Source organism: Melopsittacus undulatus, chromosome 5, assembly GCF_012275295.1.
Source record: "Melopsittacus undulatus isolate bMelUnd1 chromosome 5, bMelUnd1.mat.Z, whole genome shotgun sequence".
Classification (NCBI taxonomy): Eukaryota; Metazoa; Chordata; class Aves; order Psittaciformes; family Psittaculidae; genus Melopsittacus; species Melopsittacus undulatus.
Window position 1 is genome coordinate 16,756,292 of NC_047531.1, and position 17,628 is coordinate 16,773,919.

The 17,628-nt window shown below is 39.5% G+C and overlaps 1 protein-coding gene across 2 annotated transcripts in view; it reads left to right on the forward strand.

Annotated features, from left to right (window-relative positions):
* Positions 1-17,628, forward strand: part of ST7 (suppression of tumorigenicity 7) — a 150,218-nt gene that overhangs the window by 124,425 nt on the left and 8,165 nt on the right. The window contains exons 11-13 of one of the 2 annotated variants that reach the window (XM_005146072.3): positions 1,383-1,485; positions 11,055-11,205; positions 15,879-15,971. In XM_005146072.3, the coding sequence (XP_005146129.1) occupies positions 1,383-1,485; positions 11,055-11,205; positions 15,879-15,971 (347 nt within the window). The remainder of the gene's footprint in view (positions 1-1,382; positions 1,486-11,054; positions 11,206-15,878; positions 15,972-17,628) is intronic. The other variant, XM_031046300.2, reaches the window with a different exon arrangement.

The following is a 17,628-nucleotide window of genomic DNA, read 5'->3' on the forward strand; positions in this document are numbered from 1 at the left end:
TTATTACAGAAAAATAAACCAAGAAATAGCATAAATTCAGTTATTTTTTTCAGTTTTGCATATACTCTCTGGGTGAGCTTTGGCTTCCTAGATAGTATAATGAAGATGCAACTAAAAGGTGTGTGGCTGAACCTCTTCAACTTTGTATAAACCTCACCACAAAAAGGTAATAAATACATGTGGATGCACTGGTAGCAATGTCATTTTGCAAGTATTGTTAGATGATTGCTCGTCTACTTAAATAGCAGCAGGTGGATTTAGCATTACTATGTCAGGGATTCTGAGAGGTAGATGACATTCATATTTTTAGAGACACAAGTATCTGCTCATTCCTGTTGTGTTTTTCTCTTGGGTCTCAACCTTCCAAGGTGCTGAGCACATCTACTTGATGCCTGTGGACTTGAGAGCATTGGCCCAATCTGAAAGGGTGCTCAGCTCCTTGCGAGATAGAGCTCAAAAATCCCAATTCTTCTCTCAGATGCCTTCACACAAATCCCAGGCAGAGTTGTGTCTGTGCACCTGAGGGTCGAATGCCTCCCTAGAGTTGGAAAGCAAGTAGGGTGGAAAGCCATTTTCTTGACTGACATCCTGACAGTTTTTGCTTTTAAAGTGTATGTACACATCAAGATCTGAGTAATTTTCTTTCATTCTTTTTATCCTGTAGATCGCCAGTACCTACTGCAACATCTTTCCTCCCTACACAGCGACTCCAGCTTGGGAGGGCAGGGCTAAGGTTGTCACAGCTTTCCCTGTGGTGTCTGCCTGCCAAGTACAGCTCTGGAGTTAGCCGTGGGGTGTGAGGTGAGAAAGAGATTGCATGGTCTGGTTTTTTCATTCACTGGGGCAGATGATTTGCCCACAGTTTGGGCATGCTACCCTCAATGGTGCTGTGGCCAGTAGACCACCTGCTACTGCTGCTGCATCGTGCTTCCATCCCAACCTGACCCAGGGGCATTGGGTTGGGAACCTCCCTAAAACTTCCCCAAACCTGTTTTTAGTAGGAACCCTCCAACAATAATTTGACATTGGGTTTTTTTGTTTGGTTGTTTTTTGGGGTTTTTTTGCTTTTCTTTTTTCTGCAGCTTCAGCCTTTATTATGCCCCTTAGTGAGGTACTTAGAGCAAATTTAGAGTAGTGACAGAGAAAGGACTGTTTGAACTGAATTTCTTCCATGATTATATGCAGACATGCTTTCCACTTCTGCTGGGATTTTCATTGGCTTTGATGTAATAGATCACTCAGAGTTTCCACTTGCTATGGAAGTTTGGAGAGCATAGGAAATTGACTCAGTTTGGTTACATGGGCCCATGTTCTAGACTCTTTCTGTTGCTTCTTCTTACTAGAATTTCTGACCTAATGTATTTGCTTCTTTGCTTTTGCAGATTTTCTCCAGAGGCTGCCTCAAGGCGAGGGCTGAGTACTGCAGAGATGAATGCAGTAGAAGCTATTCACAGAGCAGTAGAATTTAATCCACATGTGCCAAAAGTGAGTATGGAGAAAACACTGTTGTAGCTTTAACACTGATGAGGATCTGATTCCTGATTTCTGTGTTAGATTAACAAGTGATGTTGTGGAAAGGGGAGCAAACAGTGAGAAGAGAAAGAAGCTGATAGTATGCACAGTTTTTTCATCTGGTATTTCACATTCCATGTCTTCTACTCTGGACTGTGCAACCTAGTTTTAGCTGAAGTGAGTCCTTTACATGAATGACAGTTACGTGGTGGACTCTGGTAGCAAACACCACCAAATACTACGCTGCAGGACAGAATGATACATAAAGACAGATTGTTATTTACAAAACAGTCGTTAAAGATCTTCTAGTTGAAAATAGCATGTTTTATTTGTTTTGATGATTGCATGTAAGAATACATTTTTGGCATGCTGTACAAAGGAACCTATGTTTGGAGTTCATGGTGTGCTTCATAGAAGTTGCATTAGTAATTCCTTATGCAGCACCCTGTCATTAAGTTCTGAGAATGCAATGCTCAGAGATGAAAGATTGCTGAGAACTGCAAAGAAGAGGGATTTATGTTCTAATGCCCTAATCTCCTCTCTAGATATGTATCTTAGCAGTAAGAATCTTACCCAGAGGCTACTAAAGGCTAGTGTACATTATTCTTTCATCATCTGATAGTATTGCAGTCTGTAAGTTCATTATAAAGGCAGACTAGAGGCAGATGCTTTTTGGCCCTTGAACATCTGCCTCTGAACCTCACCCCACAAACCTTTGGACTGGTATTGCCCTTTTAAAGTAAGAAGCCTCCACTGGGGTGCAGAAGACTTTATTTCAGTCCTTCTCTGGCTGAACCTTTCTGAATGTTTTACTGAAGCCCAGTTAGAGTATCTGTACTTACTGTCTAAAAAATTGGGTTATCTTCCAAGCAAAGATACCAGTTTAGCCTGTCATGAGCAGCCCTTGGGAGCCTGTTTCATTTTCCTCACTTCCTCCATGCTTTTGGTAATTCTTTGCATCAAAATGTTTTTTAACAGCTTACATACTAATGATTCCATATTAACACACACAGTTTCCCTCCTCTTCAAATGAATAATATTGCATTTACTTCTCTCATCACCAGATTACTTGTTTCTGAATGGGTATCTTTTTGCTTTAAGTCAGTTATACTAGTCTGTCTGTTTCTGGGACTGATTAATTCACTGTTTAAGGACAAAGATCATTGTCTGCAGTGGCTTCCACTTCCATACATTCTCCTAATGTCCCTCCTGCTATTGTCTCCATGCTCTACACTGCCATGAAACTGAGGCTAAGTCTTCATTTGCTACCTTTTCGTTTGTTCTTCTTCTGTTTATACTAAAGAGCTTGCACTTCTTTGGTTTGACTTCCTTTGCAAAATCTGCCTCTAAGTTGTGGCAGTTGCTGCATAACTTCTGCACTCCCAGATCTCCAAGATTTCCTGTAGATCAGTACTTCCATTCATTGCTTGTGACCTCTTTCTCACTAGCCAGCTTCTGTTTAGGTGACTTTTCAATACAAGGCTGAATCTCCTTTCTGACAAGTATCACTATGTGTGAAATGCAGATGGTGTGTTCTTTTTCATACTTTGGATATCGAGAAATTCCAGTGCTCTTTCTCATTTAAGATCCTGAGCTTTTCTGACAACTCATATTGTTAATTGATTCCCTCAGTTTTTCAACTCTGTCACCTTGAAATTGCAAACTTTTGTGAAATACACAAATTACCAGGATAACAAGGTAATAATGGGAACAGACTCCAGGGGTTTCTTTTTTAGTTCATAATTTAACATTAAAACAGTGTAGCCTAATACAGGTTTATATGCAGCACTGCTGATTTCATGCTCATTTTTTCTGCTATTAACTAAAAGATATTAAAGTGGCAAAAACATTTTTTTCATTATAATTTTATGCATAATATGGATGTTACACCTCAGTTCCCACTCAATTATGATTAAGCCATAACCAATTTGTTCTTGATAAAATGGAGATAAGTTTTAGCAAGCAGCATCACAAGAGATCTAGCAGTGCCACAAAACTAATACTCCTATAGGGCTTCTTTAGGATTTAAACACTAATGAGTCTCTTGACTGAGGAAGAAACAAAGGTGACAAATTACTTAAAGCATTTGCAAAGTGCCTAGCAGGAGCTTTCAAAGCAGAGAACTACACAGTTAAAGAGAAAAAAATAGCTTGAGATGTTTCTGGTTTGTCTCAAAAAGAGATTTTACCATTTTCAGTGCAAATCATTAAAATTTAGAATTATCACATAAAAAGATTATTACTGCATATGCATTTTCAACGCATTTAACTGGAAATGGCATATCTTTGCTAATGAGATTCTGCGAGGCTATGCAGGGAAGACACTCTGAACACACTGAGATGTTGCTGAGCTGGATTTAGCAAGAAAAGAAGACTGGGTCTCCCATTGTGACCTACTGCAGGTTTGTGTAAAACAACCATGGGATTCTTACAATGCTGCTGATTTTTTTCCTAGGAGATTATGGCCAGATTGCAGTCCAGTGCTGATAGTGATGTTGCAGAGGTCAGATACACTTCTTACACTTTCCTTTGAATGTAATCTAAAGATGTAGACACCCCTTAAGAAGAAGAAGTTTAAAAGCCCCAGATTTCAATCTTCAGAGGTGAGAAACCCTGCAAAAACACCTACTCCCCACATGGGAACCAGTGTGTATGCATTCCTGGGGTCTTTCCAGTGTGTATGTCATGAAGATGTTGGCACCCACTTTCACTGATGATGACTATACATCACATTGGGGTTTATTTTCTGTCTGCACAAAAATGCCTTTTGCAAAGACCCAGTATGGCTGACAGTCTTTTTTCAGGCAGCCACCTTTCCAGCAAATCACCTCCTTTTGACACAGGTTTTTTATTTCCATTTCTGAGTACATTCCAATGGCAGTTTAATTCCCAGAGATGAGTCCATTAAGTCTCAGCCATAGGTGATAAATTCTCATTGTTTTTGCAATAAAGTGAGTCAAGATATGACATGTGGAGATACCAGAATTTGGTTTAAGTGAACAAAGGCAGTACAGAGCTCAGTGCAACCTGCCAGATCTCTCCAGGAAGCCGGGCAACTGACCTGGCTGTGCTGTTTCTGGAAGCTGAGCTGTGCAGGGTAAAGCCAGCTCAGGTCTGTCAACTATGATCTCCTTCTTGACTGCAGAGAAAATGGAACCGCAGTCAAACTGATCAAGGCTTCTTCTTCTGAAGACATCTGATCTGTAAAAAGGTTTCTGTGCTTGAAAGTGGCTCAATTTTTTATGCTGTCCCAGGAAAATGTCTCATTAAAGATACTACATTTATCTAGAGTTTGTATTGTTTGTTACTGAAAACTCAATCACAGAAAATTGCAGCTTTATACTGTGGCAGAGATTGCCTATGTGAAAAGAAAATGCTTCACCACGCAGTGTTTTGAGGGTTCTTTATAATAAAAGGGGTACATAACCAGTAGGAGATTGAAGTCAGCAGTACAGCAGGAAAGAGCTGTGAATTTCACTATGAGAAGAATCCCAACAAATTGGGTCACTTGTTTGTGAAGATTTGCCTGATTTTTTTTTTCAACCATCTTTGCCATAAATGAGATTCTGTGGATCCTTTTGTTTTAGTGTTGCACCATGCACTGTGGAGTTTTGGTCCCAAGGAAATGTATTGATGCTGTCTGATAATGTGATGCTCAAAAATTTAAGAGCTAAACAAAAAGGGGTTTATTGCCACTGAAGCACTTGGATTATCACTGTAATTCCAGAGCATTTTGTATGACAAAGAGAGTAGTCATCCTACATCATGGAGAGTACATAATTTGTGGAGTGGGTGAGAAAAAAAGTATATGTATATATGCATATAAGGACTTCAGTATTATGCATATGTTGTGTTTGGAGCTTTCCCTCTTATATGTATATATGTAATGCAACTATCCCAAGCTAATGCTGATAAAGTTCCACAGCTATTTCTGGGACACTCCCCAATTGTGGAACACCCTTTCTGAACTGACTTGCAAGGCTCCCTCCCTACAATCAGACTCCTGAAAATCACCCTCTCCTTTCTGTGATCTGTGAGACACAAGCTATTCAGTAAAGTCAAAGGGAAAGCAGATGATGGGCCATATAGCTGGTTGTTAAGAGTGAGTGAAAAGCACGATCTGCACACAGTTGTATGTGTTTACTAAGTCAGGACCTGAGTTGATTTAAAGAGAGTATCTGCTGAAGTGTGCTGCATTTGAATCAGACAACTGTGAATTGATATTACTTTAAGAAATGCCATTTTATGTCTGTAGTTTCTTAAAAGGATGTGACAAACCATTGACTTAAACACTTTTAAATATTTATCTGTTCTCCATTTCATCCCTTCTCATTTCTTTCTTATTTTATTTTTTTATAAGAATTGTGTCTGTCTGTATGCTTGTGTGGTTTCTAGTAAGTTGTAGTTGCTAATAGAAACAAATAATGCAAACAAATTCATATACCAGATGGGAAACGAATCTGTTCTGCACACCCCATGATATTACAGAGAAACTATTCCAGACATGTCTAAGAGAGTTTTTAACTGTTCAATAAGACAGTGATTTGGTTTTATATCTTCAGCAAAAAGGCCAAACTTCTTAGTTACCATCAGTCCAATGAGAACTTGTAAGGTGACCTAAAAGTAGCTTTTCTGGGCATGTAGAAACCGGTATTTTGGAACTGGTTTAAGCTTGTGCTGTTCATCCCTCTGGGATAAGGAGAGTTCCTGTTCAAACAATGTTAAATTCTCATATTCTGGCCTGGAGGGATGCTGTCACAGGTGCAGGGGTGACTCTTGCCTGTTTGTGGCCTGAGCTGTAATTTCAGAGGCAAATTGCACAATTGAGGAAAAGAAGGAAACTTGCCTGAGATAGGTTGATTTATTTCATAAAAGGATACTGAAGTAGCTCATTAATGTGGAATGTTAAAAGCACTCCCAGAGGAACATTAATAGCCAGGGTACTGTCAATATTGTGAAATAAAGAATGTATATTCAATCAATTTAAGTAAGAGAAATAGAAACTCCACCATGTTGCACTTCCTGTGTGCAAGGTCCATTGTCATCCTCCAAATGCTCATTAAAAGGCATATTCCCATATGTGTACAGAATGGCTGTAGCTGAGCAGTATCTGTTTAAAAGTGTCATGTAACTGGCCCAGAAGCCATCTGTAGAAAATACTGTGACCTTTGTCATAACTAAAATACAGGGTTTTGACAGGAAGAAGTTTGGGGTGAGAGAAGAGAGAGACCAGAAAAACAAAAGACAACCGAAAAAAGCCAAGTCATAACAACACTGTGGAGAAAGGCTGATTGAGCCATCTGTTGATGACAGGAAATCATTGCACAACTTCAGTATTCATTCATAACTTGATTAAGACTAGGTCATGCTGGCTCAAGTTTTCTACACTGTCTTTCCTGAGGTGATTACTTTTTAAAAGAAACTTCATAATCCCATATGGTTGTGATATACTGTCTCATGTTCTCGTTAAACTTTATAATCACTGAAAAACTAATGCAGTTGGAGATAAGCTGGGCTTGCCATCTCCATTTCATAAAAACAAACTTATAAAAGGGTTTTGTTAGAAAGGACCTTAAAGCTCATCCAGTTCCAACCCCCATGGGCAGGGACACATTCCACTAGACCAGGTTGCTCAAAGCCCCATCCATCCTGGCATTGGACACTGCCAGGGATGGGGCAGCCACAGCTTCTCTGGGCAACCTGTTCCAGTGCCTCAGCACCCTCACAGTGAAGAACTTCTTCCTAATATCTAATTTAAATCTAACCTCTTTCAATTTAAAGCCATTCCCCCTTGTCCTGTTACTAACTGCCCTTGTAAAAAGTCCCTCTCCAGTTTCCTTGCAGGTACCATTTAGGTATTGGAAGACTGTTATAAGGCCCTGTCTGAGCCTTCATTTCCTCCATGATGGCTGGCTCTTTGCTAAGTTTCTCATTTAGCCTGTTACTTGACCCTCCCTCTGAAGAGGAACCATGAATATATTCAAAGCCCTGTCAGGAAGACAGAATGCTCACATCTTCCCTATGTATTGAAAAGGTAGTGAAGTTGTATTACCTCAATTGTAAAGTTCATGAGTGAATCCGAGAGGATGCCAGTGTATCAAGAGTTACAGTTGATAGGGTGTCTGTTAAGTGATGTAGGTTGTTTTCTTGTAAAGCCAGATGGAGTTCATACTGTTACGAATTTTAGTAGTATGGTAGGATCTCGTGTCTATATTAATCCCTTAACAACAAGCTCTGGACTGAGGCCTTTGGAAATGTTGGAATATAAATAGTCATATTCCCACCCTGAAGTCTTTGGTTGCTGAAGAGAAGACTGTACCTGTCTAGTGTAGTATCTTTGATTAAGTTCAATGACAGCCTCTTGGAAACTACAATCAGATGTCTGTCTTTGGCTGATTTTTTCCAAGAGCTGGAGGTACTTGTTGCATGCAGAAGTCCGTCAGGACTGTGATTCACATGTTATATGGGCAGCATGAGGACTGCAGCTATCATTAGATAGTCTGACGATTTTTTTTCATTCAGTTTCATTTTATTAGAATTTGCCTGCTTGTCCGATCCAAAATGTTTCAGGGGCACCATGTTGATTTCATGAACAGTCTGCTAGAAAACCATCAGATTGCTGGCACTCAGTCCTGCCTGTCAATATCAATAGCCTGCAGTTACTGTAAAAGGGGCTGCCCTTGGCCATGATATCTCCAGGTAGACCCTGTGCCCTGTCAGCGAAACATCTAGGAACCTGAAAGCCACCCAGTCTTTGAAATCCCCTTGAAAATATAGCAATGCACACACAGATATGATATTCTGGGACATCAAGACCATCCTAATTTTTATAGCTCTCCTTCCATAATAATCAAGCCCTGTGTACAGCTAGATGCCTTTTGGTACCTATTACTTCTATTTGGATAAGTTAAACAGATGGAAGCCTTCAAGTGCCTTGTGACAAAACAAACTTGACATTTATTTGATTAGCTCTATTCTGTACAAAAAAAATTGATCTTTATGTTTCTGTAAGTGCCTGATGAGAACCGTACAGAGTGTTCCAGACAAGGTATCTCTGGAGCTGTGTACAGTTAGCATTCCTGCTGGGAATGCCTCCAGAATAAATTAATTGACAACTTGCATGGCCAAAAGGTGTGGCTGACCTTTGTGCATAAACCAAAACTATTATGAGGCCCAAATGAGCCATCAATCAGCTTTGTGTGTGGGTCTTCTTGAATGCCACTGAACTAGATTATGTACTTTTTGTTTGGGAAAGTAGCTGTGGTAATGAGGGAGGGTTTTCTTTCTGAAACTGAGAAAAATACAGACTGAAAAATAAACACAACTGCATAAGGGCTAAGAATGATTTGCAAGTGCCAAGATATATCCTTCCATCTGGTATTTCCTTTTGATTTGTTTCTTAATCACTGATAACAAATAATACATAAGAATCAAAATAACGTGTTTTCATCTCAATGCTCCTAGAAATAGAATATTCCTTCCTGTTTTTTCTTTTGCTACAAATAGTGGCATGGCTTTGAGTTTGTGGTTTGTTTGTGTTTTTTTTTATTTGAGTGAAATATTTAAATATGAGAACTTACTTTCTCATTTAATTTTGAAAAGAAAATGGAAATAAGAGTTCTAAATTAATAAACCAGATACAAATGTGCAGTTCATGCAGCTGTATTCCATTCTACTCAACAGGTATAATGTATGTTTTTAAAGACTGACACATTCATTAGGGCAAACGTAAGAATGTTTGCTGTATTTCTGTAAGCCTGGCAGCTCCCTCCCTCTTATCAGCTCTTTGTGCTGTTCTCTCTGTCACTCTTAATCCCCTGTCCTTTGTACTAAATTGCAGCTTCCTGCATTAACCTACCTGTTCTGCAACTCTGTTAGATGTTTCTGAAAGGCTTTAGAGAAAATTCAAGTGTCACACTACTCCCACTGCTACTTCAGTTTCTCCTTCTTTAATACTGTTACCTGCATCAAAACACTTGTAGTTTCGCTTTCGCCTTTGAAGCATCTGTCTGCTTTGCAGGGTTCTTTGCTTTGACCATGGTCTCTTCAAATCCTTTACGTGTTTGCTCCTTCCAGGCTCCTTCAGGCAAAGGGTGACTAGCTCTAGCCCTCCGTAACATCACACTGGAGGTTCTCCTTTCCTTTGGGCCTTTCCTCTTCCCCAAGTCTGATTTTCAGTTCTCATTACCCTCTCTTGCCCTCTTTCCTCCTCTTTTCTGCACCAGCTCATCCTGTCCGTAAAAGTCAGTGTGTAAGAGGAGCTGTGAAAGCTTAACACCACCCATGCCTCTGTTTCAGATCTGGAGGCAGGTTGCCTTCTTGTGGGTGCCTGCACTGGGTTGTTGTCAGTCCGTAGGTCCTGCAGTCCTCCTCCTTCCAAACCAGTGCGTAGGCACAGGGTAAAGTAGAGGAGCTGCACACTCACTCTCTTTATGCCAGTGATTAACCATAACTTTACTTTCCAAACTTTGTGTTAGGGCCTGACAGCCTGCTGCGTGACTTTCCTGCTGCCTTTTGTGGTCATTTAAGTAGTCTGTTAGGGAGAACATTTTCTCTTAGGCATCATGGAAGAGAGCAACAGTTTTCCTATGCTGTTCAAGAACAATCAGCACACAACTGGGTAATGTAACACTTCTTAGAGGAGGACTGACAAACAGGAGTTGATTCAGTAGCTTGTGATTTCTGACTGTCCTTTCTTTCCCTGACAAGCATGCCAGAAAGGGGTACATCTTTCCACTCCACTAACTGGAATGTAGTGCACCACCAGTGATGAGCTAATGTCTGCTGAAATGGTAGTGGTCTAGCTCATGGGCTGGGGAAGGAGGAAAGATCACCTGCTTGAATGACAGCCAGGACCTCTCTCTTCTCCTGTGGCATCCGTTGCTGCTGGGAGGGATCCAGAAATGGGAATATTGCTTGTGGGTTTGGTCAGTTGTGCTTTTCATTTTCATGCAATTTTCAGTAACTATGACAAGTATCAAGTTTAAGATAAACTGTTTTTTCTGGAAATCAGTTAGTCGTTCCATTTTGTAACTTTTTTACTTTGTAACTTGTGTGGGTGCCTACTAACCTTGTGTATTCACAGACCTAGGAACCAATTGATTGCAATGTAGTAAAGCAACCTGTGTGCAAACTGCAAGTACAGCGTGTTTGCTTATAGAAAGACTATGTGCATCAAACTGCTTAATCTTAGTATAAACACTTTTCATTTAAGAGAGCTCTTGTAATTAGATTATTTTCTGCTTTAAGCTCTTTATTTCTACCTCCTTTGATAAGAGAGACATCTCACTTTGAAATTCTCTGTAGTCCCCCTACTGCAGCTGAAGAGCAGAACATTAACCATCTGTCAGCATATCTTAGTCTTTGGGAATAATTCAGTAATTATCTTCAAGTGCAGTTGGTGATGTTACACATTTGATGAAACACTTATGAGTGAAAGTACTTTAGGGAAATAGACCTTTCAGAGTGCATTGTTGAATTGTAGGCAGTTTTTTGTGGTTTTTATTACCTCTGAAATAATTGTGCTCTGCTTTTTTATTACAGTATCTTCTAGAAATGAAAAGCTTAATCCTGCCCCCTGAACATATTCTGAAGAGAGGGGACAGTGAAGCAATAGCATATGCTTTCTTTCATCTTCAACACTGGAAAAGAGTAGAGGGGGCATTGAATCTCTTACACTGTACATGGGAAGGCAGTAAGTAATCCGCTTTCTTACAAAGGAGCTAATAAAATATTTTTATTGAATGTCATGAGAAAATATTAGCTTTTTGTGTAGTATGTGGGAATTTTAAAGGTCAGTTACATCCTTACAGCACTGAAATAATGGCGATTAAAACTGAAAATACAAATTTCATTTAATGGGAAAAAGGGTTGTGAAGTCTTTCATTGTGTTGTCTCTGTAGTATTGAACAAGATTTCCCATCTTTATTGAGGCATATTATCTTACTCATGGATAAGGGGACAATAATTTGCCTTCCTGATTCCAGAGCTGTAGAGATTTGTTTGTTATTATTTGAATTAACAATTTCAAATTGAAACAGGGTAGATTTAGATGGGATGTAAGGAAGAAATTTTTTACAGTGAGGGTGGTGAGACAGTGGAACAGGTTGCCCAGACAAGTTGTGGATACCCGATCCCTGGAAGTGCTCAAGGCCAGGTTGGATGGGGCTTTGAGCAGCCTGGTCTAGTCGTGTTCTTGCCTATGGCAGGGGAGTAGGACTGCATGATCTTTAAAGGTCCCTCCAACCTGAATGATTCTATGATTCTGTGAATGGTTTGATATTGGGATATTACAAAAGTGCCTTATAGGTAGATAAATATTAATGTGCAGTATAAGACAACACAGTATTATATGGTGGTTTTTTTTAATTGACAAGCTGGAATGAGTCCAGTGGAGAATTACTAGGGTACAAAGGGGACTACAACATGTGATGTAGGAAAAGATACTGAGGGAGCTGGTTTTATTCAATTTGGAAAACACTTCTAGTCAGTGAAGGGAGGATCCAGTTGCTGCCTTCAACCACCCAACAGAAATGATGATATGGAAGACAGAGTCAAGTGTCATTGCAGAATGGCGCAACAGAAAGACAAAAGGCAGTACACACAAGTTGAAACATGAAATTTCATGTATACATAAGAAAAATACTTTCAGAATGAGAGTAGTGACGTGTTGGAACAGATTGCTGGTAGGCTGTGGCATCTCCATCCCCACAGACACTCAGAGCTCAGCTGGACATGGCTCTGAGCAACTAGACCTAAATTTGAAGATAACCCTGCTTTGAGTTATATGACCTCCAAAGGTCATATATTCTAGCCTGTCTTACCCTGTCTTTGATTTTTTTTCAGGTTTCAGAGAACTCAAAAGTAACATTTATAATCATCCTTTTTTTAATGCAGGTTTTTCTTGATGAAATCTAGTTTCCCTTTCCTGCTCTGCTTATTCTGTTTTCCTGTTCTCTTTCCACCTCTCCATGCCTTATTGTACCACTTGGGTTTTTTTTCTTTCTCCATTTTCTGTTCTCATTTAGCTTGATAGAAGTTTGTCACCATGATAATTCCTACAGAAATGCAGTTAACACCTCCATTGTAAAAGACTTACTGTCTCAGTCACTGCATGAAGTGGGCTGAACTTGCCTAATTTGCAATGGAGGCTCCCTGAGGAATCAATGGCTTTATTTGTAGGTGTATGGAACACCTTACTCAGTAATCCATACAATTGCCACCTGGGATTTGCTCTGCTGCATTGTTCTCTGTCCTACCTGCTTGCTCTTCTCCTGTCATTTCTCCCAGTCTCTTACTTTCTCTGTCAGAGCTTCTTTCCCAGTGGCTTATTTTCAGTGGGTTGTAGTGTTTCTTCTCCCCAGGCGCTTGCAGAACTTCTTTATCCCTAGGCTCATTATACCATCATCATGGAGCAGTATTTTGCAGGGAATCGCAAATAGATCTTTGTTAGCTTTGTCAAGCTGGGAAGTGCCCAAAGGGCTGTTTACAAGATCCAGGGTTTTGGCACAGGAGGCTGGCTGCTCTGCAGTCCTCCTGCCACTAAGGAAATCTAGTCCTCTGTCCCTGAAGACAGTGAGGGCATTCCCAGCTAAGTACATGAACTGATCCTGCTCTTTATTATTTCCACAACAATCTGAACATGCACTTTATTATCTAATATTTCTATAGTAACCTGTAAAGATGTACATGAGTATTGTTGCAGAACCTCTAAAGAAAAATCCACAATTCATTTTGCACAGTGCTTTCAGAGAGAGATGAACAGTGCACCAGCCCTCAAGAATTTTGTTCAGATTTTGCTCACGCATAAGGACTCCCATGGGTTTTAATGATTTCACCAGTATTTAGTCCAATAATCATAACTCTTAGTTCGTATACAGACGAAATTATTTCTTTCTGTCACTCTTATATCCTTTACTTGCAAGAGGGTTCTTTGGCATCTTTGCACAATTGGAAGTTAAAAGCAGTGGAAACATGACAGAGAAATTAAATTTAATTAAATAACCACAAGTCTCATTTTAGTAGCTTGCATGTAGGAATTTAATGCCCACATATATACTATTTAATTCTGACCTTGTGGGAATTGAGCAGAATTAAATACAATAAGTCAGCCACTTGGGGGTTACATTTAAATGCTGTGAAGGAGAATAAGATCACCTCTAATGAAGACAACCTCTAACAAACTTTATGCAGAAATATCACTGTGATATTTAAAACTCCAAAATTCTCACAGAATGTTTTTTCCCAAAATGTATCCAACAGTGGAGAAAAGGGAGGTTATAAAAATAATGATCATCATAGAACTGGAATGTTGGTTGTTTCCTGCTCTCTCTTCATTCAATCAGTCAGTCCACAGTTTTATTCATAGTACAAGTGAAAAAGCCCAAGTGACACCATGTGAAATGTTGCGCTGGGTTTGGTCCAGGTGTTCTGTACAGGGGGTCTGTAGTCTCAAATGTAACCAAATTTCAAAAGAGAATGAAGTGCTTGTTTGTCACTGTCAGTTTCTAAACATGTCATATTTCCTGTTGTGTGCATGAAGAACTAAAACCTAGGGGTTCTCAAATGCTGCAGTAGCTCTTAGGACAAGCACACAGATGAATGACAAACTGCCTCTGTGCTACCTGAATTGGTTAACATAAAATAGGATCAGGTGATACTGTAAAAGTAAGGCAGAGAAATGCTTATGTAAACACAAACTGATGCAGATGAAGGAGAGCACTTTCTTCCGTGGCTGATAACATTGCTAAATAAACTGGTTTGCTGTAAATATTCCATATTTGTCTCATGTCGAAGATGGCTGTTTATATTCAGACAAATCTTTCCAGACATTTCTTCACTTGGTTTGTAAAAGCAACATCTTTACCATCCCTGTTTATTTTTATTAGAATCGTAATACTACTGTGATTCAAGGTGAAGCAGAAGAGGCTTCATTGTCTGTTCAAATATTAAGCCAAATTGGAAGGAAAAGCTTGTGCTAGTGATTTTGAAATAATGAGCATTGAACAGCCCTCCACATGTTTTTACACAGACACTCAAATTCGCTGCATATGAACATCATACAAGTCTTGGATTGTTGTACTTTTGCTTGGCCTTTTGGGGTGCTATGGAGAGGGGGGGTTTAATATTGCGAGAGCATTACAGCTCAGGTTGTTTTACAGTCTTTGAGGATTTCTGGCTTCTTTGCTATTGCTTGAAACACAGTAATCGAGAATACATACACTCTCATAATTGCACCAAAAAATACAGCTAGCATTATTTCAAATGCAGTGTGCACAACTGAAAAACTGGGGTATTGTGTATTATAAACAATTCCTCGGTTGTCTTGTGAGCAAAAGATAATGACTAGAGTGTTATCTTGTGGCAGTGGGCTGTACCTAACATCTGAAATAAACACTGCTCCTAGGACATCTGTTGAGGAAAATATTGCTTCAGTGACTGATGTTCATAGGAGTAGTGAGAATAACACCCTGATGACATTTTAACAGTGAGAATAATATATAGGATAATGGAAAAGGATGCCTTGATTGCAAAGCTATAATTCAGTCAAGTATTCTGATGTTTCCATAAACCGCCCTCAGAAGGCCTATGACATCAGCACCATCCAGGTTTAGTAATCCATTTCCCTCCCTCTCTGTTATTATTTTCAATTTTTTAAATGCATAAGATTAAGTAGTATTTAATCCATGACCTGGAGATTTATATTGGAAAACTCACTTGATCTGCTGCATTTAAAAAGAATGCATGTGAGGAGCCTGGTTTTAATAATTCAGTATTAATCTTTGGTAGCAAAATATAAAATGAAAACATGACTATGTTGGAAAACTGCTTCTCTGGCCTTGAGTCATCAGTGTTACCTGATTTGCTGGAGTGCGATGGGAAAGAGGTAGTGTTACTTTTTTCCATGCAAAACTTCTATTTCACTTGATGCACAGAGTTTGTGAGTATTGAATACACAAGCTCAGCTGGTCATTTTTGAGGGCTGTACCTGTTATATTACATACACTTCTTTCCCCTGAAGGTTAAAAATTCTACAGACTAAAAGTGTCAGCAAAGTGTGTAAATTTGGCTGTAGAATTGTAAGTACCATGGACTCTGATCATACAATCATTTACGTATGTACTTGCAATGTTGACTCACTTGACACTCCTGAACCTCTTCCCAAGAAAAGAAACATAAGTGTTTGCAGGATTAAAAACTCAGTGTAGATTTGTATTTGGGCATTTCGTTAAGCAACGTCTATCCTGTTTGCAACCAAATATAAATGTTGAGTTTTGTTTGTGTTTTTCAAAACTGTAAATATAGTTACTGTCTGTAAATATGTGACTGTCACACAGTAACTTGTACACGGTGTTGTTTTCTTTCCAGCTTTCAGAATGATCCCCTACCCACTGGAAAAAGGACATCTTTTCTACCCTTACCCTATTTGTACAGAAACTGCAGATAGAGAACTACTACCATGTACGTCCAACTTCCGTCTTCTTACTGTTGACATAAAGTAATTGTTTACCCGAGTCTTGCAGCACTGATCTCCAGTTATGCCTTTTAAATTAAAAACACTGAATTAGAATGATCAGTTCTCTGGGGCTCCCTTGATGTTTAAGAGGCAGCTCCTCACCACAGTTCATAACAGTTAACTGTATTTATCGTTTTTGACAGTGTAGGGACAGGGAAAGAGATTAATGAAGAAGTAAAAATCAATTAGATCTTGATCTTCTCTTATCAAGACACTAAAAAGTATGTCTGATCTTTTATCTAGGGTAACATCCCATCAAACCAAAAGCACAGTGGCACAGCCTTGTTAGTCTTTTGTAGAGTTAACTCTAGTTACTTGAATTCCAAGGCAAGATCAAACCTGCTTGAGAACAACTGTATCACTCGTGCAGCTGTTACTCTGACAGCTTATGCTTAAATAGCAAGAAAGGTTTTCTTCATGTAATGGTGTGTGTGCTGAAGAAACTGATGTGAAATTACCTCAGTCATTTATTATATGTGGTTTTGGCATATAGTAAACACATATATTTGTTGGCAGCAAAGTGCCAACAGCTTTCCTAGTGCTCTGCAAGTTACAGAGATAGATCCAGTCCTTGAGAACTGTTACAGTCCAAGTTAATGAGACTTAGCTGCAGTGCATGCACTGAAGCACAAGAATGCAGAGAAAGAGCCAAAGCAGCCAGACTTGCAAACATTTATGCTTCATTCCCATATTTTCTCACAGTGGGTCTTTATGTGAGCACAAATGGAACACACACAAATGCAGAGGGGTTTGCAGGGTCAGGGCAAGGAAGATCCAAGTTGATCCGAGGAAGGAGATTCTCCTCTCACCTTCTTTATCCTGAAAAAGGAACAAAGAGAAATCTGTTCTGAGAAAAGTACAATGCAGCTTGCTTCTGCTGTGCAGGCTGGTTTAGAGGGCATTTGCTCTTTCTGTATTCTTTCATTCAGAACCTCTCTGGTTTGGGCTAAAAAATGCATTGCCACTTTATATATGCCTACATAAGTGAACATTAGGTGAGAATAATACAGCAAATATCTGCTCATTGTGAGTTTCTCCTTCACAGTACATTCTTGTTGATATTACACAGAAATCCTTGGCAACTGACAGTATCTCCCCACCCCATTATAATCACCCTAATTATAACAACACCTCTTAGAGTGCTCTGCGAGCTTTACTCAAGAGGGATGCTGAGCTGGGGAGGGTGGAGTGTCAGGAGATTTAGGAATGGCAAAATCATGCAGAATAGCTCAGTGTTCTCTTTTTAGATGCAAAACTAATTGTTCTTGTCAAATGTTAGAAGCAAGGGACTCTTTAACAGCATGTGCAGGCAGTTGGGTTCTACTCTGGCAGTTATGGGAAATGCTTTTCGCTGCAAAATCTCTTGGGTTTGAGTAGGGAAGGGTTTAACATACCATGACAGACATAGGTTGTTTAAAGGGGTTTTGCATACCTGTCCACACCCTTTAATTGTGTGTGTTTTAAAGGAGAGTCATCTGGAATTATATCAGAACACTGAGATCTGGTAGGGTATCCAAATTAAAAATATCAATCACAAAACTTTTGCTATGACTGGATAACAGACTGGAGCAACAAGTCTGAGCCTGTGTCAAAAACAAGCGC